This window comes from Trachymyrmex septentrionalis, unplaced genomic scaffold (genome assembly GCF_001594115.1).
Source record: "Trachymyrmex septentrionalis isolate Tsep2-gDNA-1 unplaced genomic scaffold, Tsep1.0 scaffold29, whole genome shotgun sequence".
Lineage (NCBI taxonomy): Eukaryota > Metazoa > Arthropoda > Insecta > Hymenoptera > Formicidae > Trachymyrmex > Trachymyrmex septentrionalis.
In genome coordinates, this window is record NW_017305451.1 from 3325386 (window position 1) to 3349154 (window position 23769).

Genomic DNA, 23769 nt, shown 5'->3' on the forward strand with positions numbered 1-23769 from the left:
AATGTAATTCTCGTGTTGCAAATAATACTTCATAATGCGATTAATATAAATATTTGTAAATATATTTTTCTATATATATGTTGGACGATATACCGTTTATCTCTATTTGCATGGTGCTAATATTGGTGTAACACAATTCTTAATTCTTTATTCGCAAAATTATGCCACAACGATTGTTGTTGAAAGAAAAAGAAAGAAAGAAAAACACTAACGAAGAATGATACCTCGTGCTCTTTAAAAAATGATCAGTTCTCGATTACACACTACTTTAAATGGCTGATAAGTATAGTATTTAACACTTAATGAAAAATGGTGACGGTGACCAATTTGACCTTTTTCGTTCTGACACGCAAAAGGAGCTAGCGACATCTCCGATGACAAAGGTACCAATGCCACTTTCTACTTTGTTAAAGTTCATGGGTTGAGATAGATAGCCACTACTGTGACTAGACTTGAATCCCTGGCTTGCCCGATTTTTGCGCAGGACTGCGAGGATCCAAATCCGCTGATTCGCGCTCTGGCAGTTCGCACGATGGGCTGTATACGTGTTGACAAGATAACCGAGTATCTGTGCGAGCCGCTGCGCAAATGCCTGAAGGATGAGGATCCGTATGTACGCAAGACCGCAGCCGTGTGCGTCGCCAAACTTTATGACATTAACGCGGCCTTAGTCGAGGACCAGGGATTCCTGGATCAGTTGAAGGATCTTCTGTCCGACAGCAATCCAATGGTATGTAAGCTTTCCCAATATCAAAACTTGATAAGTTAAATAATACAACAGACGTTTTAAAATGGTATTTATACAGATATTTAATAAAATATTGTTAGAAATGGTATAATAAAGCAAAAGGAATTTGTTAAGCAGAAAAGATTAAAATTCATTGTTATCTGAAGATAACAGTTTTGTGGATAATATATGTTGATTAATTAATATTGTTATTAGGTTGTCGCAAATGCGGTAGCTGCTTTGTCTGAGATCAACGAGGCCAGTCCAAGCGGTCAACCGTTGGTAGAAATGAACGCGCAAACCATAAACAAACTTCTGACAGCGCTTAACGAATGTACGGAATGGGGCCAAGTTTTCATCCTGGATTCATTAGCAAATTACTCGCCGAAGGATGATCGCGAAGCGCAAAGTATTTGCGAACGGATCACTCCGCGTTTGGCGCATGCTAACGCTGCAGTCGTTCTTTCTGCCGTCAAAGTAAATGCAGATAAATAATAAATACAGTAGAAGAACTTGATTAATCCTATTTTACACAATTTATTAAAATTTTTGTACATTAGTATCAACACACACATCTAAGCGCTAACAAGATTGAATTGATCATAATTTCTTCTCCTAAATCATTTAAATTTATTTTAAAAACTTTTTTACTTGATTTTATATATTAATCAAATTTATTTCGACATTTAGGTATTAATGAAATTAATGGAGATGCTACAATCCGAATCGGATTTTGTCGGCACACTTACAAAGAAATTGGCGCCTCCTCTTGTTACGTTATTGAGCTCCGAACCAGAAGTTCAATATGTTGCATTGAGAAATATCAATCTCATCGTGCAAAAACGACCAGATATTCTAAAACACGAGATGAAAGTATTCTTCGTCAAGTACAACGATCCTATTTATGTAAAATTGGAGAAGCTGGACATTATGATTCGTCTAGCGTCACAGGCCAATATCGCGCAAGTCCTGTCAGAACTGAAGGAATATGCCACCGAGGTTGACGTGGACTTCGTAAGGAAGGCTGTGCGGGCCATCGGTCGCTGCGCCATAAAAGTCGAGCCGTCTGCAGAACGTTGCGTCTCCACGTTACTGGATCTGATACAAACAAAAGTAAAGATATCACAGATCTTAAAATATCAAATTTTTAAGTATATATTCTTAATATATTTTTATATTATAAATATTTTAAATATATAATATTAAAATTTAATATTTCAAAATTAGTTGATTATTAATTAATTGATATCTTTAATTTTTCTCAGGTAAATTACGTTGTTCAAGAAGCAATTGTGGTAATAAAAGACATCTTCCGCAAGTATCCTAACAAATACGAAAGCATAATTTCAACTCTATGCGAGAATTTGGACACACTAGATGAGCCTGAGGCGCGTGCCTCCATGATATGGATTATTGGAGAGTACGCGGAACGCATCGACAATGCTGATGAATTACTGGAAAGCTTCCTGGAAGGCTTCCATGACGAGAATACACAAGTACAGTTGCAATTGCTCACTGCAATTGTCAAATTGTTCCTCAAGAGGCCCACGGATACGCAGGAGTTGGTTCAACAAGTGCTCAGCCTGGCCACGCAGGATTCTGACAATCCCGATCTGCGAGACCGCGGTTTCATATACTGGCGATTACTAAGCACTGATCCGGCAGCGGCTAAGGAGGTAGTGCTTGCAGAAAAGCCTCTGATCTCAGAAGAGACGGATCTGTTGGAACCAACATTGTTGGATGAATTGATTTGCCATATCTCAAGCTTAGCATCCGTATATCACAAACCTCCTACTGCGTTTGTAGAAGGTAGAGCAGCTGGCGCCAGGAAGTCGCTGCCCGCTAGAAGCAACTCAAATGAGGAATCTAACCGGACAACTGCACAACCCCACGCACAGGTCATACCCGCTCAGGATTCCCTGATTGGCGACCTCCTCAGTATGGATATCGGTGAGCAAATTTAAATTTAAAAAAATTTAGAAAATTAAAATGTGTAATAATAATATTTAAAAAGTGTGTTGTGTAAATACTTTTGCTTTGAAAAATTTCAAACGTATTTTTTTTATATAATTTTTTATACAGATAAAAAAATATATGACCGTCCTATTTATTCACTTATTGATTTACTTTGTTGCAGGTGGACCGACAATGGTCACACCGGCACCTGCACCACAGTCTTCGGGACTAGGATTGGATCTTCTAGGTGGTGGCCTCGACGGAATCCTGAACGACAATACGAGTGCACCAACCGTTTCTCAGAGCACAACGGGTCTGCTCGGCGATATATTTGGCTTTAACCAAGGTCCCACGCCTTACATATCCCCCAAAGTTAATTGGCTACCAGCCGAAAAAGGCAAAGGTTTTGATATTTGGGGAACATTTTCGAGAAAGTAATTAATATAAATATATATTAATGGATACAGAGAACATCTGATTTTACATCCTCTCGATTGCAAATAATTATACTATGCAAAATACGTTGTAGAAATGGCCAAATTAGCATGGATATGACTTTCACAAACAAAGCGATGCAACCTATGGGAGGATTCGCGATACAGCTCAACAAAAATAGCTTTGGCTTAACGCCGGCGGCTCCGTTGCAAGTTCCAGCTCCTCTGAGTCCCGGATCGAGTATAGAAGCGAATATTATACTGTCTACTGCAGGTGCGGTGCAACGTATGGAGCCTTTGAACAATCTGCAAGTTGCTATCAAGAACAATATTGATGTTTTCTACTTCGCGTGCATCGTACCTATGAATGCATACTTCGCGGAAGATGGACAATTGGACAAGAGAGTGTTTCTTTCTACCTGGAAAGATATACCTGCACAGAACGAGGTATTATTCATCTACTTTTTTCTATGCTTGTCGAAAAATGGCTTTCTGTAAGATTCATTAATAAACGAAAAGAAAAAATTTTTTAAGAAACATATCTTATTTGCAGGTACAATATACGTTAAACGGTGTAATGTTGACTGCAGATCAAGTGGTGCAAAAGATGCAACAGAATAATGTCTTCACAATTGCTAAGAGGAATGTAGAGGGACAAGATATGCTTTATCAGTCTCTCAAACTGACGAATAATGTCTGGGTATTGAACGAGTTGAAAATTCAGCCGGGCAATCCCGATGTCACGGTACGCTTATACAAGTATCATATTTAAATTTTATTAACATGATTACCATAGAAATTAGCAGTTAGTTGTCTAAGAAAAGTTTTCTTATTCTTAGATCAAATATAATTTTATCTTAACTTAGTGTATATTTTTTTTAAATTAATGAAATTATATAAAAAAAATTGTTACATGGGACATTTTATATTTATCTTAAATTTTATCGATCTTTTTTTATTGCAGCTGTCCTTAAAATCTCGATCCGTAGAAGTCGCTCCTGGAGTATTTCAAGCGTACAATGCGATTTTACATTCTTAAGTTTTCTTTCTTTCATCAATTAGGATATTGCTGCAAGATGCAAATTATTAAAAAAAATGCGAACATGCGCAGCAGCTTATTTATAGGAGCTATCTATGTACATCCGCATGAGACTTCGAGAGTATCTTGAAACACAGTACTACAGAAATCTGTTCCAGATTGAATTTATTATAAAAATGACCACGGGCGTGTATGGAAATAAAGATTTATGATCACGTCTGTGTCTTTATTTATGTAGTTTTTTGTATTTTAGATGTAAAAGATATAACATATACATTTTATAATTTTAAATAGCTTCTAGACGATCAATATTATTGCACAATATTTGTCATATTGTACCATTCTATTGATTATTTAGAAGCTATATTGGCCTTCAAACTGTTTTGAATTGTTTAACGAAGATATGAATATTTTATAAAATAATTGTACAATATTAAGTGTTTGGAGAATGTTTTTTTATATTTTCAACCATATATATATGCACACAAGTGGCAATAAGATGTAATATACACTCGATAGACTATATAAAAATTAATTACAGTTTTCGTTAAATTTATGATCAATTTTTTATATTTTCAAATGTATCAAATTATAAAATTTTTATTTTAAATATGCTATAAAAAGTTGGATACATTCCAAGATATCTAATTGAATTTACGTCTTAAAAGAAATCCAATTAACCCAGGAATACATGGCTAAAAAAACTGCGACAATGTAATAATACCGATATAACTATATAGTTTAACACAATTTATGGTAATAAAAAATTAATTTTAAGTTCCTAAAAAAAATTCTACGAATCTTTTGCATTTACTGCAGCATATCCTGTATGTTATACAGGTAGGTAATGTCTCGCAGTGTGAAATAATACTATAATACATAATGTGATCGTGTTTATTTATCGAATATAAAGAGAGAAATCGAATACATATCGGATAAAATTAACACTGGACTTTTCTTCTAAAAGAACATCCCTCAGTTAACCGTGCTTTTCCACCCGTTGGTGTACAAAGTATCGTACGGCATCCGTCACATTCTACTGGCCTCTGGGCATGTGAGAAAATTGTTTTGATAGCATAGCAGCCCGGGCATTTGACGTCCATGAAATAACTGTTAGGCTTCTGTACAAGCCTCTTCAGTTTGTGTTTCCTTTTCTCCTCGATGGGGCTTGGATGGAGAAAATCTCTAGCCAACGGCATTCTTCTGTAAAATAGATTCAGCTGTCAAAAATCTGTATTCAGGGAATAGAATTATAAATCTTTCTGTCAAACAGCACTTTCTCGAGTGTATTTAAATATAATTTGTTTTATTATAAGTAAAAATGTATACGTACAATATTGTGCAATCTTGTGCGATACATAGTATGACAATAACATTAGAATTGCTTAATGAAAAATTACAAATATAACGCGAGCTCGATTTGTCGAATGCTTTTCCGATACAAATACGACGATCAGAAACGTCAATTAACAATTACCGGATAATTTGTGTAGTAATGGGCGATACCGCAACGGGCGATACCGCAACGGGCAAAAGCGCAGTAGCATGCCGCTCATGAAATGAGCGTGAAAAACTATTTCCCGGATTGACTGGGCCCACCACAACACAGATTAACGGAATTCACGCAACAGCGAATAAAGTAGTGCAAATACTTACATGATTCGCAGAGTATTTCGCCTTAAATTCGATAATTACAATCGCACCCACGTGTTTACAGGACAACGTTAAGCACTGGAAAGGAATGATATAGGATTTGACGCGAAACATTTAAAACCCCAGACCAGAAGAGTCCACCAGTGTCGCCAACTTCTGTTCATGAATGAGCATAAATTTTGTTGATTGGGTGATTGGTCAATTGGACTAAATAAATCTGGACAAGTCGTGAAGGCTTCTCACGCAAAGTAAAGACAAATGATGTGACGCATCTTATATAAATTTAATCCTTAATGTTATTGTCTGGAATGTGTGGTTTAAAAAAAAAATTAAATTAAAAAAAATGTTTGACGAAACTAACGATCTTTTGTAAGAGTAATAAATTTTTGTCAATAAATTTCTGCATTTTTTCAATAATTTATTTTATTTTCTTGTGAAAGATTGAAGGAAAATATTTATAGAGAGGGCCGTTCAACAGAGAAGAATTGTACTGTGTACTTAAGAAAAAAATAATAATTTTTAATTAAACAAAGGTATACTATGTCTTCTGTCGAGACAGAATCGAAGAAGAAGAAGAAAGTGCTTATGATTTGCTTAGGTATTGTAGAGATATCACAAAAAAAACGCAAAAAACATTTTATACTTTTTAATTTTGTAAATATATATATATATATAGATAGATAGATATTTTCTAATAAACATAATAAAAAATATAATAAGCTATATTTGTGTTATTAATTAATGATTATTTATATTTTATATTACAGGCAATATTTGTCGTTCGCCTATAGCAGAGGCTGTATTCCAGAATGAAGTGAAGAAGAGAGGTTTGCAAGATCAGTGGAAGGTAGAAAGCGCTGCCATTATTGGATACCATACAGGTAAAAAACCAGATACTAGGGCCCGGGATACGCTAACGAAAAATGGAATTACTGATTATTCCCATACAGCACGCAAAGTAAGATTTTATACTTTCAAGAATAAACGTTAAAATTTTATTATCACGATTACTATAATAGCAATTACAACTTGGGTTTTCTATGCACTAAGTAGTTTTATGATCAAATTTTTTTGTTAAGAAAGAAAAAATAAATCATTGTAATTAGATAAATTATAATTAGATGAATCATTCAATATTTATTTAGAATCATTGGAACTAATATTATATTGTATTACTATATATTATTATATATCTAAATGTCTTTAATTATATACAGATCGAATTAGACGACTTCGATAAATATGATTGGATATTTGGTATGGATCAGGAAAATATTAAAGATTTACTTAGTAGAAAATCAATGACTTCCCAAGCAAAAGTGGAACTTCTAGGAAGTTATAATCCAAGCGGAACAATTATAATACGAGATCCTTATTATGTACGTTTTGGCGTTTATAGAATTAGAAAACAAAAATTGAAGATACATTGAATTAGTCTCATGATTTTTTTACAGGACAGTGATAGTGCAGGATTTCAGAAAGCCTATGATCAATGTGTAACATGCATAACAGCATTTTTAAACAAATATTCAAGTTAATGAGAAGACTATTCTAAAGAATCAATTTACCTATATATTTTTAGAAGAATATGTTTTGAATATAGGTACAAAATTTTTAAATATTAAATTTATTACAAAATAGAATGTTTCTAAAGAATATATCTTCATATTTAATATAGAGAAATGAATATTAATAACATTATTCATAAGATCATAAACCTATTGGTATGTTCTAAGATAATCATATAAGAAAAAGATGTGAGAAATGTGTAAATATTAAAAAACTATGTAAAGACAATATATGTTCTTTTCTTATTCCAAACTTTTAATTTATATTGTCACAACAATAATTATGTTTAAAAAATTACATATATATAAAGATTAATAAAAAGTTTTTTTGTTAAATTTTTTTTTAGATTATTATGTATTTTCAGCAGTAAATATTTGAGCAACAAAATATTGAATAAATTTCTGAAAGTATCATTTAAGTTGCTTAAATCTGATGAAGACTTATTTATCTGATAAAGACTTTATTTAATCACACACTTGAAAAATAATTTGCAAATATATTTTTATGAAGGGTTTATCATCTTATTTTATCAAGCTACTGCAGTGGTATATAATATATTGTCCTTTGACAGTTCCAGGGTATAATTTTTCTAATTTTAAAAGCTCTTAAGTGATGCAATTTCTTGCCCACTTGTAGTCTTGCAACTACAACATGTGAAGGGAGATAGATGAGGATAGCTTAGAAAGCGCATTAGTATGCTTGCCAAATTGTCTCCATCTATCTTCCTCTATGTGTTATAAGCGCAAAATTTCTATTAAGATCTATTTTTAGTGGAAACCACTAAAAAAACGACTTTCTTCCTCGCGTCATCCGGTTTGATTAGGTTTGACAATGATTGCGCTCAAGTTGACAAAGCGGTTAGCCTGCTCGCCGCGAGCGAAAATTATATAAATAAATAATTGGTTGTTATTTATAAATCCAACTTATCATATTCAATCGCTCGGTAAGCATGCGTAGCTGCTTTGCCGCTTGAACCCACCCAATCACTTGGTAAGCATGCCTAGCCGTCTATTGTCAAACCTAATCAGACCGGATGGTGCGAAGAAGAGTGGTCTTTTTAGTTTGGTCTCCACTAAAGATAGATATTAATAGAAATTTTCAGTGTACTTTTACTATTTTCTTACCTACTATAGCAAGAAACCAATATGATGCGAAAGACGAAAGTTCTCATGGTTTGTTTAGGTAATGTAACTTACTTATTTTTAATTATAAATTAAATTTGAGGAAATTAAGAATGTGTTCGGGGAGACGCATCCTAATATTATCTATATTATATTAATACTTCGCGTCATCTTTGTTTTATGCCTATGATGATGGATTGCGCATAATTAGCGCTAATAGTGTCTCCCCAAATACACCCTAAGTAATTATTGTTATCCCAAGTTTTTTTTATAAAAAAAATACAATTAAAATAAGAACTATATATGTTAACTACCATTTTTCACTGCAAGTACTGAAAATCAATAATATTAGGTTGAGTAAAAAGTCATCGCGTATTTTTTAGCTCAAAGTGTATATACAATATCTTCGTTAATAATGAATGAAATTCAAATTTAAAAAAAGGGTTTTAAAGCTTGAAATCTCTACTTTTAAAAGTTTATCACATTTTTTAAGTTTATATGAGTTTGATAATTTTTACATAAAACTACGAGCTGAAAAAGAAGAAACATTTTCTTCTCACTTTGTGGATTTGTAACGTGTCCAAAACGAATTTGAGACAATTTTCGATTATCTATCGTGAAAGCTTGATACTTTCCCTACAAAATCGTTTTTTTTAATATTCCTACGACTTTTGATTACTGAGTTATCGCGGATTAAATAAAAGAATTATTTTGACTTTAATTGCTCATAACTCCATTAAAAATTGTCGTATCGTATAATTTAAAAAAGAGATTTTTAAAGTTGAAACTTTACTCTATTAAGATATATTTATATTGTTGGTAAGAAAGTAATTGCGGTTTTTATTGATAGATGTCTTTTAAAAAAACGCGATGACTTTTTACTTAACCTAATATATGACAAATTTTCAGTACTCGCACTGAATAATGGATCACACCCGTTTTAACATATATATGTGATGAAGTAATATTTCACGTAAGGTTATAATTTTCTATTTTTAAGAGTTATGTAATTAATATAATGTACATATGACTCACCAAACTGAAGTATAGCTGAAAGCGCTCTTGGCTTTTCTTACAATAAATCTATGCATTCTATCTAATATGATATGATGATATATGCTATCTAATATACATTTCAAAATATTTCAACAATGTCTTAAACTAGAATTTCAATATTTTATTTTGAATCAACATTTTAATTTTTTATTGCAGGGAATAGTTGTCGCTCTCCTATGGCGGAAGCGGTGTTTCAAGATCAAATCCGAAAAATGGATTTGATAGATTTCTGGGAGGTCGAAAGCGCCGCTATTCTAGATTATCACGTAGGCAATGATCCTGAACCTAGAGCGACAGCCACACTTCAGAAAGCTGGAATTACGGATTACTCTCATATTGCAAGAAAAGTAAATGTTAAGCTTAATAAACAGTTGAAAGCAGAGACACTAAAAATAGATACTAATAAATTTCAAGATAAGTTGAAATTTGTTATTCCCTGTTTCTCTATTGCCAATGTTTTTTAATTGTATCTCAAATTTTATAATTTAATTTAATTCTTCCTTCTGTTTGTCTATCAGTTTTACATAATTGTTGGATAAAAACATTTTCTCTACAGCAATAGATATATAGAGATTTGAGATAGAATTATATCAGGAATAATTTACAGATCACTTCCGATGATTTTTACAAATTCGACTGGATATTCGGAATGGACGAATATATTATCGACGTATTGTATAAAATGCAACCGGAAAATAGCCAAGCAAAGATAGAACTACTTGGGAAATACGATCCATCTGGAATAATTATCATAAGAGATCCTCTCTTTGTATGTATTACTTGAGAGACTTTGGCTACGTTTGATTTCGATAAACTTTATTCTATTTTTATCACTCACTACTTCTAGAAGGAAGATAGAATAAAGCTTACAAACTCGTAAACAAAACAAAAAAAAACGCACCCTCTATAAAAGTAATTTAAGAGACAATAATGTTGTCTATCGTAGAATTTATGAATTAACGATAATTAGCGAGGTTTGTTTGTCGACAGGATGTTGGTAATGCCGGATTTGAGAGAGCATTTCAGCAAGCTTTCAGAAGCGTACACGCATTCTTGGAAATTCACAAAGTATTTCTCATTTCATCTTTGTACTATTTATATATATATTCTAAAAGAGATTGCCCAATTTTACGAATCTCTATAAAATTAACGAGTTATTAAAAAAAAATTTTTGACATCTTATTCAAAATATTCTAAACTTTTATAACTAACTCAAGTTTTTTTTGCAGGATAATATGCTCGACAAATCATAATAAAGATGTTAAAAATTTTTATTTTAGAAATACTAAAAATGAGAAAAGAAATTAGAAATTAAGTTTTACCTAATTATTCAGCTTATATAGGGTGTTCTACAATTCATCCGACAGAACTTGTGGACAGATAGAGCGGACTAAACTGAGACGGAAAGTCCTTTACCATTTTACAATTTTCGCAATAGTTAATGAAATATTAATTTCTAAAGATTACCGAATATATGTATATTGCAGAGTACTTATAAAATAAATAATAAATTATTATAGATTAATATGTTTATTATATTCACGAAATAAAGAGACATTAACTTTTCTGAAATCCAATTTCTCTGAACGCAATAATCTATAGACGCGTTCTTTCACAATTGAAAGTAAAACGCTTTCTCTAAACCGCAAACAAAAACCTAAATAAACGGATTATAATGATTGTTCCGACATAAAAAATTTATAGATATTTTTTACATTATGAATTGAGATCAATATATTTTATCGATTAAGATTCGAGTGTATATAAATGTAAAACGATAATTTTTTTTATTTTTCTAGATTTTTTAATTTGTAATTTTATTTGTAAATTAAAATATGTATATTCACACATCCTAAAAGACTAATTTGAACTTTTGAGAAACAAAAACCCAACAAAATAAGAAAACAGTTCAAATAATTAAATTAAATAAAGGATTAATATGAGCAAGTAATTATTTTAATAAAATATGAGAGAGAAAGAAAGAGAGAGAGAGAGAGAGAATTTCAAATATTTAAAAATAAATGTTTCAATCTATGTACTAGGTTATTATCATGTAATAGTTATATTCATGTAAAAACGATGTACATTAATAGACCAAAAAAATATAACATGTGACGTAATGTTTAACAATTCCTAATTTATATACATATATATATAAATGTAAATCTAATGAAACACATACTCGTCCAGTGCTAAGTTTCAAGATATCTAGGTCGTAAAATGCTCCATTTGCAGATTTTGATTTGTGCTAATCGTGTAATTTGTTTCCTCGAATAAAGAAATTTAATTAATATCTGCATCTCACGTTAGTGAATGTCAGTTCGAGCGTAAATTCTTTCTGACTTTTGCCGCCACGGCTTCATGAAGGTGTCATAACGAGATATGGAGAGAATAAGTTGTCAAACATGAAATATGATAAAACATGCGAATTTTTACACGTTAATTTATCAAGCTTTTACATTCTCAACATTAAACCAATACAAACTAAAATACAAATATTAAATTAATATAATCTTAGGAGTGTCTAAGATTTAAAAAAATCTAATTATTAGAGTTATTAATTTTTAAATATTAAATTAATGAAATCTTAGAAAGTTCCATAAATTTTTTCTTGTTCTAAGGAATGAAAATATTCATCGAAGCTTGTGAAGTAATTAAAAACTTACAAAATTTGTACAGATATAAAATATGAATTATCTAACCTGATAATTACAATTATCCGCTGTTAAATTTTACAATTACGCATAAAACAGGGAAATTGTGCGTTAAGGATGAATTTAAAGGACGTTATTTAATTAATTTGAAGGAAAGCTGATGAAATCAGCCATAATTCCCACAAAATCTAATCGCGCTTGTTCTGAATCGCAGAAAGATTAAGGAGTTTTTGATAACGTAGATCCAGATAAGGTAAACGCTAAAATCACGTTATCTTTTTTTAAATAGTTATTAAGACAAAGATAACGTGACGATCTTAACGTTTACCGTATCTGGATAAACGATATTGCAAAAATTCCCTATTGATTACAAGCTGTGGGATATAACTGCGTACATTAAATTAGATAGGGATTGAAACGGGAATGAAAAGATAATAATTCCATCGATACGTTCACGTTAAGAGATATAATGATGTCATTGAAGCGAGCAATGCAGAATATTTTGCATATTGCAGAATAATGAATATAATCGCGATGTAAAAATGTTTATGTACGTTAATAACGTGCATATCCTGAATAAAAATATTAAACCATACACGCGGATTGTTAAGTCTCTTATGCCAATTGCAAGAATGTAAATTAACTTTAATCTCGGTTCAACTTAATGACTTGATTATTCATTTTTTTCTAATTCTTACAAATAGAAAAAAGATAAAGAATACAAATTAAAAATCGAGATTAAAATTGATCCACATTGGCAGAAAACAGATTTAAAGTTTAAAATTAAATTTTAAATTTTAAAATTAAATTTAAAATTATTTCAAGTTATTTTGATCAAGCTAAAATCAATTATATAAAAGTCACAGATCAAGTTTGTGTTGTATAAGGAAAATTCCACGTGATTATCGTACATCGTGAAGTTGGCCGCGTAACGTCACAGACGCATCGTTGGAAGATCTTCCCCTCTTTATTAACCACGTTTCGTCTACGCATTTGTATGCAATACATGTCGAACTTATTAAAATTATATCACTCGATAGTTCAAATGTACAATTACTGGACATATAATCCTTCATTCATCGTGTGATTTATACTTGCGATTCGTTTTTAAATTACAATTCGTTCAGAATTTGTCTGCTGAAATGTGGAATGTGGTTACATCACGTTCTTAACTTCAGGTAGATCGCGTTACCTTCACTTTCCATGCGCAAACGTATATCGTCTGTTTATATATCTCCCTCTCGTAAAGGGGACAATTTTATAAGACGCACGAAAAAGACAACGGAAAAGTATCCCTCTCACGGTTGAACCTTTTATTTTTCCCTTTTCTTTTTCTTCAATGTTCTGTTTGTCTTGTTTTGTTTATATATCCATTTCGTCCTAAATGCAGAAAACATACACAATGCGGTGTAAGTACGGGGAGTAGACCTCTTTTTTTTTTCTCTCTCCCACGCTCGCACACATAAGTATACTCATATATTAATGTGGCTACACGTGTACGCGTTGGATCTGTTGAGTGGTTTGATTACAGAAACAGAAAGATCCGTTTCACAAGTGTCGAGCCCACAGTCGAGCCCAGTCGAGCCTCTCTCGAGTGAAGTGTGCTGCAATAGGGAATCGCCGCTGTGGAGAGTGGGAAATCACTCCCGCGGTGCGATTCGTTCTTCAGGCTATAAAGTAATGCGCCGGCGAGCGGAACGCACGGAATTAGGGCTCCAAGATACCGCGTGCGGTGCTACACTACTATATGCTAGCGATGGCTGACGAAACATCGAGGGATACGTTGCTGAGTCGCGTGAAGGAGCAGGGCGAATTGGTGCGACGATTAAAGGCCGCAAAGGTTGATAACACGCAGGTACGCGAACTCAACCCTTCAAACCTTTTCCTCTCTTCCGGGAAAATCCCTGGCGCGTCATCTGCCCGTGACAGATGTACCTCCTTTCTCTTATCGTGGAGGAGGCTCCGCACCTCTCCGCTCTACATCGCGCTCAATTACATCGTGTCATCATGTTACCTTCACTTACTTCCGCGAAATCGATCGCACTCGAAACTGGTCTTTTGGTCTTTTTACCTTAAGCAGTTACCTTAAATGTTTTTGTCTTCCACGTTGCATCATGCTCTCTCTGATTTATGCTTTGATCTCCCCTTCACGTCATTACCAGGTAAGTGCAAGGTCTATTGGCTTCATCTGCAACTTCTATGCTGAACTCTTTTTCTCATTCTGGACTCTAACAAAGCACGAAACCGATTTTTCTTTTCTAATATGAAAATGCAATTAAAGCCAACAGACCTTTCGTAACAATGGACATGATGCAACAAGTGCCTGTAACAGCAATCTTTATTGAGACAGGTACAAAGAATAGATTTCTCTTTTTTTGTTGCCAATGTTCTAAGCCTTTCTTTAGAGAGACGTCTCGTTTCTCAGGAATACAGAGAGCAGTCTGATATAAATATTGAATTAGAAGGCTTAAATGGTGATTTTGCGGATATCAGCTATGTCTGTGGTTGGTGTCCAACGTCCAAGGACGCCGAACTGTTCGATATGTTGCGTATCGTCCTTAATGGTGAGCTTGCAAGGTGGCCGCATTTGAACAGATGGCATATTAACATGAAAAGCTTTAGTCAGGAGGAGCGTCTAGCGTTTCCTGCTGCGGAAACGCCGCTCACTTCCTTGGTAGAAAAAATCGAGCGACTAAAGGGCACTAACTATATTAGCAAAAGTATGCTAGACAAAAAGGTGAGACAGCTGGTTGCTTGCAAGCAGAGCTGTCATAAATTATTGCGAAATTGCCATGGTTAACATTCAGAAAAAGAAAGCCTAGCTGAGAAACCTAGTAGAAGCTTTTACATGGCAAAAATTAGATGGATACCGTTTGGAAAATGAATACATATTTCATTCTGAAAAATTAAATTTCCTAAAAAATTTCTTTTATTTTCTTCCCAAATTCTGAAAGATTTAAAGACAAAGGAGAAAAAGATAGAAGACAATCAGTCTCTGTTAATTGTAGACTATGGCAATAATTAATGACAGCTTTACACTGGCTTGCTTACTGATATTATCTCTGCTGTTTGGACTAGTTTGATAAATCAAGAGATTGAGGGGGCTTTTCTCTTTCATTCTGGTTGCCTTGTAATTCCTTCATCCATTCATGATGTTACGTCTGATACGCAACAATTCTTTCCCCGTCGTATGGAAAAACAATCGCAACGTACTGATGTCTACGACGCCACAGGTGGGTACGACGTTCTCGACTATCGTACCCTGGATATCTGAGAACGAGAGCGATGCCATGTTTCGTATATTAATGACGTATTCATTTGCCTATTTGTAGATAGCAGAGGAAGTTGCCAAGTTATTGGACCTGAAAGCACAATTAGGAGAGGAGAATGGTTGCCCTCATAAACTCATCCTCAAAACGCCAAAAGGCACGAGGGATTATAATCCGGAGCAAATGGCACTGCGATTGGGAGTGTTGGAAAAAATAATATCAGTATTCAAGCGTCATGGCGCTGAGACGATAGATACGCCTGTATTCGAGTTAAAGGTAAGAGTAAACGTACAGGTTGTTATAAAAGGCAATATTAATTTGAATTTTATTAATATTAATACTGCTCTTGTCACAGGATGTCTTGACAGGTAAATATGGTGAAGACTCCAAGCTTATCTATGATTTGAAGGATCAAGGTGGTGAGATCCTCGCACTTAGATATGATTTGACAGTTCCTTTCGCGAGGTATCTGGCCATGAGCAAGATTTCTTCTATTAAAAGATATCACATCGCCAAGGTCTACCGAAGAGATAACCCAGCCACAACGAAAGGCAGATACAGGGAATTTTATCAATGTGTAAGTATAATATATGCATATTATTCCAGGAATATTTACATTTTGGCATTGATATTTTGTGCTAATTTAATTTGGTATCTTCAAGGATTTCGATATCGCAGGCCAGTATGATCTAATGCTACCGGACGTGGAATGTATTCGAGTTGTGTGTGAAGCATTGGAAGCTCTGAATCTGGGACCATATTTAATTAAAGTGAATCATAGATCTTTATTGGACGGTATATTCGCTGCATGTGGTGTGCCACAGAGTAAATTTCGCAGCATCTGTTCGTCTGTGGATAAGCTGGACAAGAGTCCATGGGAGGAGGTAAAGAAAGAGATGACAGACGAAAAGGGATTGGATGAACATATTGCCGATAAAGTCGGCAAGTACGTTTCGCAATCCGGTGGAGTGGAACTGATAGCCGAGTTGAGGAAAGACAAAGAGTTGATGAAACAGTCTGTCGCTGTGCAAGGTTTAGACTCTATGGAACTATTGCTAAAGTATTGCGGCATCTACAAAATTCTGGACAAAATTAAGTTTGATTTGAGTCTTGCGAGAGGGCTTGATTACTACACGGGTGTTATTTACGAAGCTATATTGTGTGGTATATTGATTTTTTTCTTAAATTTTCTTCGTATATTACATGACAGAAATAATTTTAACACGAAATAGTTTTGGCAAAGTATTAATAGCGTTCATTAATTCTTCACAGGAGACGATGTCGGTGTTGGTAGCGTAGCCGGTGGCGGCCGTTACGATAATTTAGTGGGAATGTTCGATAGCAAGAACAAAAATGTACCTTGTGTCGGTGTATCGGTCGGTGTGGAGCGGATATTCAGTGTTATGGAGGCGAAATTGGCGAACAAGGGCCTAAAAACACGTACTACTGAGATTGAGGTGTTTGTAGCCAGCGCACAAAAGAATCTGCATGAGGAGAGGATGAAGATATTGGTGGATCTGTGGGACGCCGGCGTGAAAGCGGAACAATCTTACAAGAAGAATGCCAAGCTCTTGGCACAGCTGCAACACTGCGAGGAGAACGGCATCCCGCTGGCAATAATCATCGGAGAAGGTGAATTGGCGAAGGGTGAAGTTACATTGAGAGTCGTCTCGACACGAGAGGAGACTCGCGTGCCACGTAGCAACCTCGTCGACGAAATACGGAGACAGCTAAAAACATCGTAGCATCTCCTATGCTTTTTGCTGTTGAGAGATCTACATCAGTACAAGAAAATATTTATACTGCATTTAGTTTTATTTCAATCCGCGTGTGTCGGAACAGTTTATTTATTAGATTTTGCATAAATTTATTTGTAATATTTCGCACGACGTGCTACGATCGTGAAAAACTTTTTGTCACCGATAGATGCTAATTGTGAAGTTATACAAGTGAATGCACGCGAGGAAGTATAACTACACTTACCACGTGTAAACATATAGGTACAATTTCTACATAAACAATCTTTAATAATCCGAATTTTTCCGGGTGAAATCTAGAATTTAACCGGATCTTAATTTAACTCACAGCTTCGAGTTACAGCTCGAAAAACCAAATACATCTTTATAATTTATTCTGCAGAACTTGTCAATAAAATATTGTGAATTTTGTAGAACGTATATCTCATTTTTTCCTTTACTATTATATTCAAACATTGATTTCAAGATTTATTATGATAAAAATGAAGAATAAATATGATCACGCGAGTGACTGTGATATTCAAGTCACAAGATAGTAGCTGACAAATTATGTGAACTACGATATGAAATATTAATCTGCAAATTACTTCGAATGACGTGTTTTACGTAGCTCAATAATTTTTCGAATTAGGATCGGATTTTAATTCAATGGATTTCGGATTCAATAGAAAATATTTTTTTTTCTTTAGTTATTTAATTTAATATTTTTACATAATTTACTTATATAATATTTATGTTTTCCAAATAATTTCAGTTTAAATTAAATTGAGGATACATATATCTTACTCATTATATCACAGTCTTCTTTTATCAAGTTTAAATTAAAACTAATCTAATAACTTGAATATTTTAATTTACTTACTCTTCTAATAATTATCATTATATTAGCATGCGTTATCTACTTTCTCATAAAATATACATTTCTCGTTAAAAATGTTACAAATTCGACTAGTCTGAAAAAAATTAAATATTTTACATATCGATAAAAACAACTTCCATAAAATCAATCACCTAATCGCTGAATTGTATTTTTTCCGGAATTTGCATATCAATGAATTCATTTGAATAAAATTATATTTTTTCTACCTACAGAGTCTCTTTTAATAAATTACGTATCGTTTTGAAGCAAAACGCTAATTAATTATTTATAATAGAAAGTTTTCGAAGCAGCGTATAAAATTTTATCCTATTAATAGGATATCATTTCTTGCATATAATGCATAATATATGCAATAATATGCAGTAAAACTGCAAATTTCTAACGGGCAAGATTCTCGTACTGATTTTATATGTGTTATCCTTTTTTTTATAATTGAGGAAAAAAACGGATTATTTTTCGCAAAATGTAGAGTCAATCTTTTCCTAATAAAAATATCAAATCAATATGTCTGTAAATGTAGCTTGTAAATATCTTTTTGCTAATTTGACTCCAGATTTCTATTTTTAAAATTAGGTAAAATACATAAGTTTCTTTAATTGTTGGACCTTTAACATAGTATAAAAATGTCCCTTTCTTATGTTTCACCAGGTTTCTCGATTTTAACTTCTTTTAAGTCCGTATCTTCTTCTTTTTGACTAGCCCTTGTCATAGCTCTGTATTGCTCGAATGGATTAATCGTTGGTTTCTCTATTGTCATTTGCAGCGATGGCTTATACGAGTCTATCGAAACACTGAGCTTCCCTTTTCTTGATTCTGGAGATTTTCCGCTACTCGTTGTAGCATTTAAATTATCAGTTACATGAATTACATGTGTATCATTCTGTTTCTGCTCCATTTTAAGCGAAACTTCTTTAGCATCCACATTCGTCTCTTGCATCCCTCTTTGAAGAGTTTTATCCAGCTCATCATTCAATTTTATTAATTTTTGTTCGAACATAGAGGAAGACAACGGTTTGTAAATCGATTTACAAACTGGTACAGAATTCCCTTGGGGATATATTTCATCCTTATGTATACTTAAAATCATGGACTCATTTAATTCTGTGGGTGGCTCATTGGAAATCTCGAAAACAAAGGGATTAATTGGTGAAATTACGCCTTCCTGATCCTTCCATTGTACAATTTGGTTGTCTCTCGAAGGAATTACCATGGAATTCTGAAGTTCATTTTTCGAGGTCATATTCATCTCCTCCGCCGGCGACATGATGGTCACTGTTTTCGGGTTGCTCGGTTTGCTAACGTCAACGATTTTGGTGTTATCTATAGCGAGAGGACTGAGAGGAGGAGTGATCTTTTCGCGTTTATCAGAATGAACATCACTGAGACTGTACGCCCTGGCGCGACGACGTAGATTCATCTGAGTTATCTGTCGCTGAAGCATACCCGCTTTCCATTTCGGCAACGGTTTAGGTGTGTGCAATGGCGAAGGTGTGGAGCTCGTCGGTTGTGTGCTGAGTTGAGCAGGTCTTATGGAGAAACGTTGATTGTTGGATGGCTGTTGAATCGGCAACGAAATTCCCGGTGGTCCCTCCATATTCACGAGCGGTTCCTTCGATGATACAGAAATAAAGGGTTCTAATGAAACGGGTTCTTGAAGATGTCGACTATCCATTCTTTGAGAGAGTCGTAGCTGAAAAATAGTTTTGTTTTATAAAATATAAGTTTTAAGATTAACTTTCATTTATGTTAAATTATTAATCACTATACATTATTATTCTTTATATTAAAATTTATTTTAAAATTTTAAATTTATAATAATTGTGATAATTTTATACTTGTGGAATTTAATTAAAAATTTTTTTTGATAATGCAAGCTTACTGATAATCGTGGTGACCCTAAATCAGGCGGAGTCGGAGGACTCACTGGAGTCGCGACTGGCCTCAAAGAGAATCTCCTAGGCTTTACAGGGACACTTCCTTTTCTGACATAGGACGTAGGCGTATTAGAGCCAGAATAATTATCAGTAGACAATTTGAGAGACATTCTCCTGCTCGATTGCGCTCCCGTGACAGTGTTCTGATTGCTCTGATTTGCCGAAACAGAACCAGGTGCATTTGAGAAAAGGGTAAAAAGACTAGGTAACTTTGGTGGGCTCAAACAGGCCGTTCCTAATTTTCTTTTGGGTTTAGTAACATAATCATCGGGAACCGTTCCTACCCGTGCGTGAAGAGCGGTTAATGCTCTAAGAAATTCTGCTAGACTCGTCTCTTCCAGTATATTGTTGTTTTCCAAATAATTCGGCAGGTTGCCACCGGTATGTGTATAGTAATGCGGCCTCGAGATCGAATTGTGCCTTTCGTCTAAATACGAAGGTAGTGGACCGATCGAATTATTCTGCTGATTGCTTCTCTCGGTCTCATCTGTTATTTCAACGGCTTTCTCTGTATTTCTCGTATTAAAACCAACGTCTGATGACCTCTTATTCGCAAATTGTTTTCTCCACTTGGGAAAAAGATTCTTGGACGCGGTAAGTGGCAAAGCGAGCGATGCAAACTTCTTATATGGTTTGTTGGGATTGTCCTTGGAAGATACGGTCGTGTCGTTATCCTTCATCATCTCTTGCAACTTCGTCGAGGCTACTCCGGACCAGGTCCATTCGGTATTGCGTTGAACGGAATCGTCTTTCGTAGTACGCAGTCGTATTTCGCTGGCTGCTCTAGATCGAGGCTTGGAGAATGGGTACTTTTCACCGCCTATTGTCCAGTGAGAGATATTGTTGGTTGGGCCTTGATCGATCGATTTACTATGCTGTGTCTCGTTTTGCGCGTCGGCTTGTTCCTCAGTTTGGTCACACTCAAAATCATCCCGTGGAGGTATGTAACCGAGGATGTTCACCAAGCGCGCCAAGAGTTCAGCCGGTTGCACTATAGCGTGCGCGGCGAATGTCGCATTCTTGTCTATCCTTTGAAGATCCGTTTCGGACACCACACGAATCAACTCGTCCTTTAAATAATAAAGTTGTTAATAAAACATAATATTTAACAAGAGAGATGATAATATTACATTAAATTAGTATGACTTACCACTGGCACTACTTCGCTGTTAGCTCGTCGTCGTGGATGCGGTATGTCCACATATCCACCAATTGTTAAATCTCGGAGATTCGGAAAACTGTTGCTGCGTGCGAATTTCGCCGGAGGTTCTTCAGATTCGTACTCGTCCACATATATTCTCTAATAAGAAAATAATACATTGAATAAATAATCAAACGATAATAATTAAACGAATAATAATCGGTGCTTAGAAAGTTTTATTAATGATATTAATAAAGATAATAATGTAAAAATTTATAATTGATAATTTACATACTATATTGAGTCACTATATTAATTACTAAAATATCTCAATTTAAAATACGACGAATGCAACTGGAGTAATTAAAAAGTAAGTTATTCAACATGACAGATAAAATAATTTCATAATATTTATTGATAATATATATATATCGAATTTTCTTAGGATTTAAAATAAATTTATAAAAAAAAAATAAATAAATAAAAAGGATGAAATAAAAATCTTCATAAAAATGTATGAAGATATTTTCGCAAATTTGGTGATTGCTTCAGGTTATCTGGTTCAACCAGGTCACTTACTTTGACCTTAGAGAGCTGTAACTCGTTGAAAACGCGGCGCAGGTAGTTGACCTCTTTATTAAACTCGTTCCAAATCTTGCTCTGCGTAAGCTTGAGATTCATCGCCAGTTTGTGCTCGAGTCTTGTAATCTTCTTGCTGCGCATACCACGAGCGATGAATGTCATTATCATGACGATGTAGCCCAACCCGAAGGAGATCCAGCAAATTAGGAATATCTTGTACAGCATGAAGAATGCATCACTCCCCTTCGTATTGTCCTGACCTGCGAGATTCAAGCAGAGATTAATAATAGCGAATATTTTCTTCATAACGCAGCAATTTATTATTTTCTCCATTAATTTCCATTCGTGCTTAATTTTAATTGATTTTGAAAACATTTATTTTTAAATAATTTTCATTTGAAAGTTATGAACAGATGTTTCAATTGTACATTTATTGCTGATCGATTTATCTGTTTAATTTTTATATTTCATATTTTATTTTTAATTATATTTTGTATTAACTGTGCGGTTGTATATGCAAACGCGCTACTTTACTTTTAAATTTATGGCGTATGGAAAGTATTACTTACATGTTAAGATCTGCTTCCCATGTGAGCATGTAATGATTGAAAACATTCATCTTTTAATTAGGCGGAACAAACAAGCTCATATTATAGATCGTATACTTCAAAACGATTAATGTATATGATAAGAATACAAGTGAACACCGTTTCACTATTATTAATCAAGAAAGCTACCGAAATATCGAATGTATCTATAGTCTCAAGTGACTCGATATTATCTAATCAAATAAAAAAATGTCATTAACTCTGAATTTCGTGTTATCACTGAAAATAAATACTTCGTATGATGTAGCAGACTCGTATTTACTCATTTTCGAAAATCGAATAGATAGTAAATATCAATTTTTTTCATTTCTTAGAATCTAAGCTCATAAAACTTCTTATAGTTTTCTATATCATACTCAGATAAAATAGAAATATTTTTAATTTACGATTAATTATGGTTTATTTTTCAATTTCCTACAATAATTTTAATTTATATATTTTCTCGTCGTATTATTGCGTATATCTTTTTATAAATCTCGGAAGTATTATCTTGTTCAGTAGTTATCGATCATATAACAACATAATTAATATGCATTCTATAATTATTCATATATGAAGAATTCTTGTAACAGATAACATAAAATTGGTTTAGTCACGTCGCAATCAATACTAATTTTATTGCAATATGTTTTTGCCATATTTTGAATTATAGATGATACGACTGATATCAATGATATATTATATCATTCATAGAACAAAAAAAAAACTTTCTAAGAGTACGCAATTCTTCGATTTGCGCGTACAATTGCGAAAACAAAATCTTGCTCTTGCTAACGATAAAAAAATAAATTAATCACGCGCGCGTGTCTAAGGAATCGATAAGATAGAACTCTTACCGGCCACGAGATCGCCGAAACCGATGGTCGTGAGAGTGACGAAAGCGTAATAAACCGATTCATCATAGGTCCATCTCTCGTAAAAAGAGAATAGAATTGCCGGGAAAAAGATGAATACGATGAAGCCGGGCGTCAAGTATAGAAAGATCTGAGCGGCTAGTCTCATTATTTTACGCGTTTCGGGCGATATCGACTTTTTGCAGGGATGATCAGTGCTTGATTGACGTTGCTTATAGGACTTGTATTTCTGATAGGCCCTGATGAATACGCGGCTGAAAAATTCTCCCAACTGCGTCAATAGAATTCCGTTCATTGGGATTCCAATAAGGGCGTAGAAGATCATCAAGATGCGACTGAGAGTGTTTGTGGGGGCCAAATTGCCATACCCTGTATAATTTGATAATAATAAATCAATTACTCTCTCAGAAAGAGAATGAAGATTAATAAAGGTTATTGATAGAATAAAGAAAGATATTGATATAGAAAGATACTTCATAAAAAAAAATTATTAATATAATTTAAAATCTATTAATTTTCAAAAAAAAAATATTTA

At 33.8% G+C, this 23769-nt stretch overlaps 6 protein-coding genes across 20 annotated transcripts in view; 4 read left to right on the forward strand and 2 right to left on the reverse strand.

The window, feature by feature from the left end:
• Positions 1 to 4367, forward strand: part of LOC108749378 (AP-1 complex subunit beta-1) — a 7365-nt gene extending 2998 nt beyond the window's left edge. For 3 of the 4 annotated variants that reach the window (XM_018488027.1, XM_018488025.1, XM_018488028.1), the window contains exons 4-12: positions 357 to 383; positions 485 to 730; positions 944 to 1204; positions 1418 to 1840; positions 1993 to 2677; positions 2865 to 3117; positions 3213 to 3564; positions 3671 to 3862; positions 4082 to 4367. In XM_018488027.1, coding sequence (XP_018343529.1) covers positions 357 to 383; positions 485 to 730; positions 944 to 1204; positions 1418 to 1840; positions 1993 to 2677; positions 2865 to 3117; positions 3213 to 3564; positions 3671 to 3862; positions 4082 to 4156 — 2514 coding nt within the window. In that variant the 3' untranslated portion in view covers positions 4157 to 4367. The remainder of the gene's footprint in view (positions 1 to 356; positions 384 to 484; positions 731 to 943; positions 1205 to 1417; positions 1841 to 1992; positions 2678 to 2864; positions 3118 to 3212; positions 3565 to 3670; positions 3863 to 4081) is intronic. The other variant, XM_018488026.1, reaches the window with a different exon arrangement.
• Positions 4368 to 5036: 669 nt separating this feature from the next.
• LOC108749384 (40S ribosomal protein S27) lies at positions 5037 to 5910 on the reverse strand. Of its 2 annotated transcripts, none has more exons than XM_018488043.1 (2): positions 5813 to 5910; positions 5037 to 5356 (listed from the first exon to the last, which is right to left on the reverse strand). In XM_018488043.1, the coding sequence occupies exon 2, from the start codon at positions 5353 to 5355 to the stop codon at positions 5098 to 5100; it is 258 nt and encodes an 85-aa protein (XP_018343545.1). In that variant the 5' UTR covers position 5356; positions 5813 to 5910; the 3' UTR covers positions 5037 to 5097. The 2 variants fall into 2 exon arrangements, with proteins under 2 accessions (XP_018343545.1, XP_018343546.1); XM_018488044.1 differs by having other exon boundaries at positions 5037 to 5359.
• A 180-nt stretch (positions 5911 to 6090) lies between these two features.
• Positions 6091 to 7598, forward strand: LOC108749382 (low molecular weight phosphotyrosine protein phosphatase-like). Of its 3 annotated transcripts, XM_018488035.1 has the most exons (5): positions 6091 to 6178; positions 6271 to 6407; positions 6577 to 6767; positions 7027 to 7188; positions 7264 to 7598. In XM_018488035.1, exons 2-5 carry the CDS (start codon positions 6350 to 6352, stop codon positions 7345 to 7347), a joined length of 495 nt encoding a protein of 164 aa, XP_018343537.1. In that variant the 5' UTR covers positions 6091 to 6178; positions 6271 to 6349; the 3' UTR covers positions 7348 to 7598. The 3 variants fall into 3 exon arrangements, with proteins under 3 accessions (XP_018343537.1, XP_018343536.1, XP_018343539.1); XM_018488034.1 differs by lacking the exon at positions 6091 to 6178 and having other exon boundaries at positions 6206 to 6407; XM_018488037.1 differs by lacking the exon at positions 6091 to 6178 and having other exon boundaries at positions 6206 to 6407; positions 6601 to 6767.
• A 246-nt stretch (positions 7599 to 7844) lies between these two features.
• Positions 7845 to 10961, forward strand: LOC108749383 (low molecular weight phosphotyrosine protein phosphatase-like). 5 transcript variants are annotated; one of them, XM_018488039.1, is made up of 5 exons: positions 7845 to 8560; positions 9712 to 9902; positions 10163 to 10324; positions 10546 to 10623; positions 10890 to 10961. In XM_018488039.1, exons 1-5 carry the CDS (start codon positions 8524 to 8526, stop codon positions 10896 to 10898), a joined length of 477 nt encoding a protein of 158 aa, XP_018343541.1. In that variant the 5' UTR covers positions 7845 to 8523; the 3' UTR covers positions 10899 to 10961. The 5 variants fall into 5 exon arrangements, with proteins under 5 accessions (XP_018343541.1, XP_018343540.1, XP_018343544.1 ...); XM_018488038.1 differs by having other exon boundaries at positions 10785 to 10955; XM_018488040.1 differs by lacking the exon at positions 7845 to 8560 and adding an exon at positions 9398 to 9472 and having other exon boundaries at positions 10785 to 10955.
• A 2150-nt stretch (positions 10962 to 13111) lies between these two features.
• LOC108749379 (histidine--tRNA ligase, cytoplasmic) lies at positions 13112 to 17643 on the forward strand. 4 transcript variants are annotated; one of them, XM_018488030.1, is made up of 7 exons: positions 13112 to 13618; positions 13741 to 14064; positions 14635 to 14946; positions 15542 to 15754; positions 15834 to 16055; positions 16141 to 16642; positions 16751 to 17643. In XM_018488030.1, the coding sequence occupies exons 2-7, from the start codon at positions 13957 to 13959 to the stop codon at positions 17221 to 17223; spliced, it is 1830 nt and encodes a 609-aa protein (XP_018343532.1). In that variant the 5' UTR covers positions 13112 to 13618; positions 13741 to 13956; the 3' UTR covers positions 17224 to 17643. The 4 variants fall into 4 exon arrangements, with proteins under 4 accessions (XP_018343532.1, XP_018343531.1, XP_018343533.1 ...); XM_018488029.1 differs by having other exon boundaries at positions 13112 to 14064; XM_018488032.1 differs by lacking the exons at positions 13112 to 13618; positions 14635 to 14946 and adding an exon at positions 15288 to 15442 and having other exon boundaries at positions 13986 to 14064.
• Positions 17644 to 18690: 1047 nt separating this feature from the next.
• Positions 18691 to 23769, reverse strand: part of LOC108749499 (open rectifier potassium channel protein 1) — a 13131-nt gene continuing 8052 nt past the window's right edge. For both annotated transcript variants that reach the window (XM_018488268.1, XM_018488266.1), the window contains exons 4-8: positions 23217 to 23603; positions 21770 to 22032; positions 21200 to 21349; positions 19995 to 21119; positions 18691 to 19805 (exon numbers count right to left, since the gene is read on the reverse strand). In XM_018488268.1, the coding sequence (XP_018343770.1) occupies positions 18750 to 19805; positions 19995 to 21119; positions 21200 to 21349; positions 21770 to 22032; positions 23217 to 23603 (2981 nt within the window). In that variant the 3' untranslated portion in view covers positions 18691 to 18749. The remainder of the gene's footprint in view (positions 19806 to 19994; positions 21120 to 21199; positions 21350 to 21769; positions 22033 to 23216; positions 23604 to 23769) is intronic.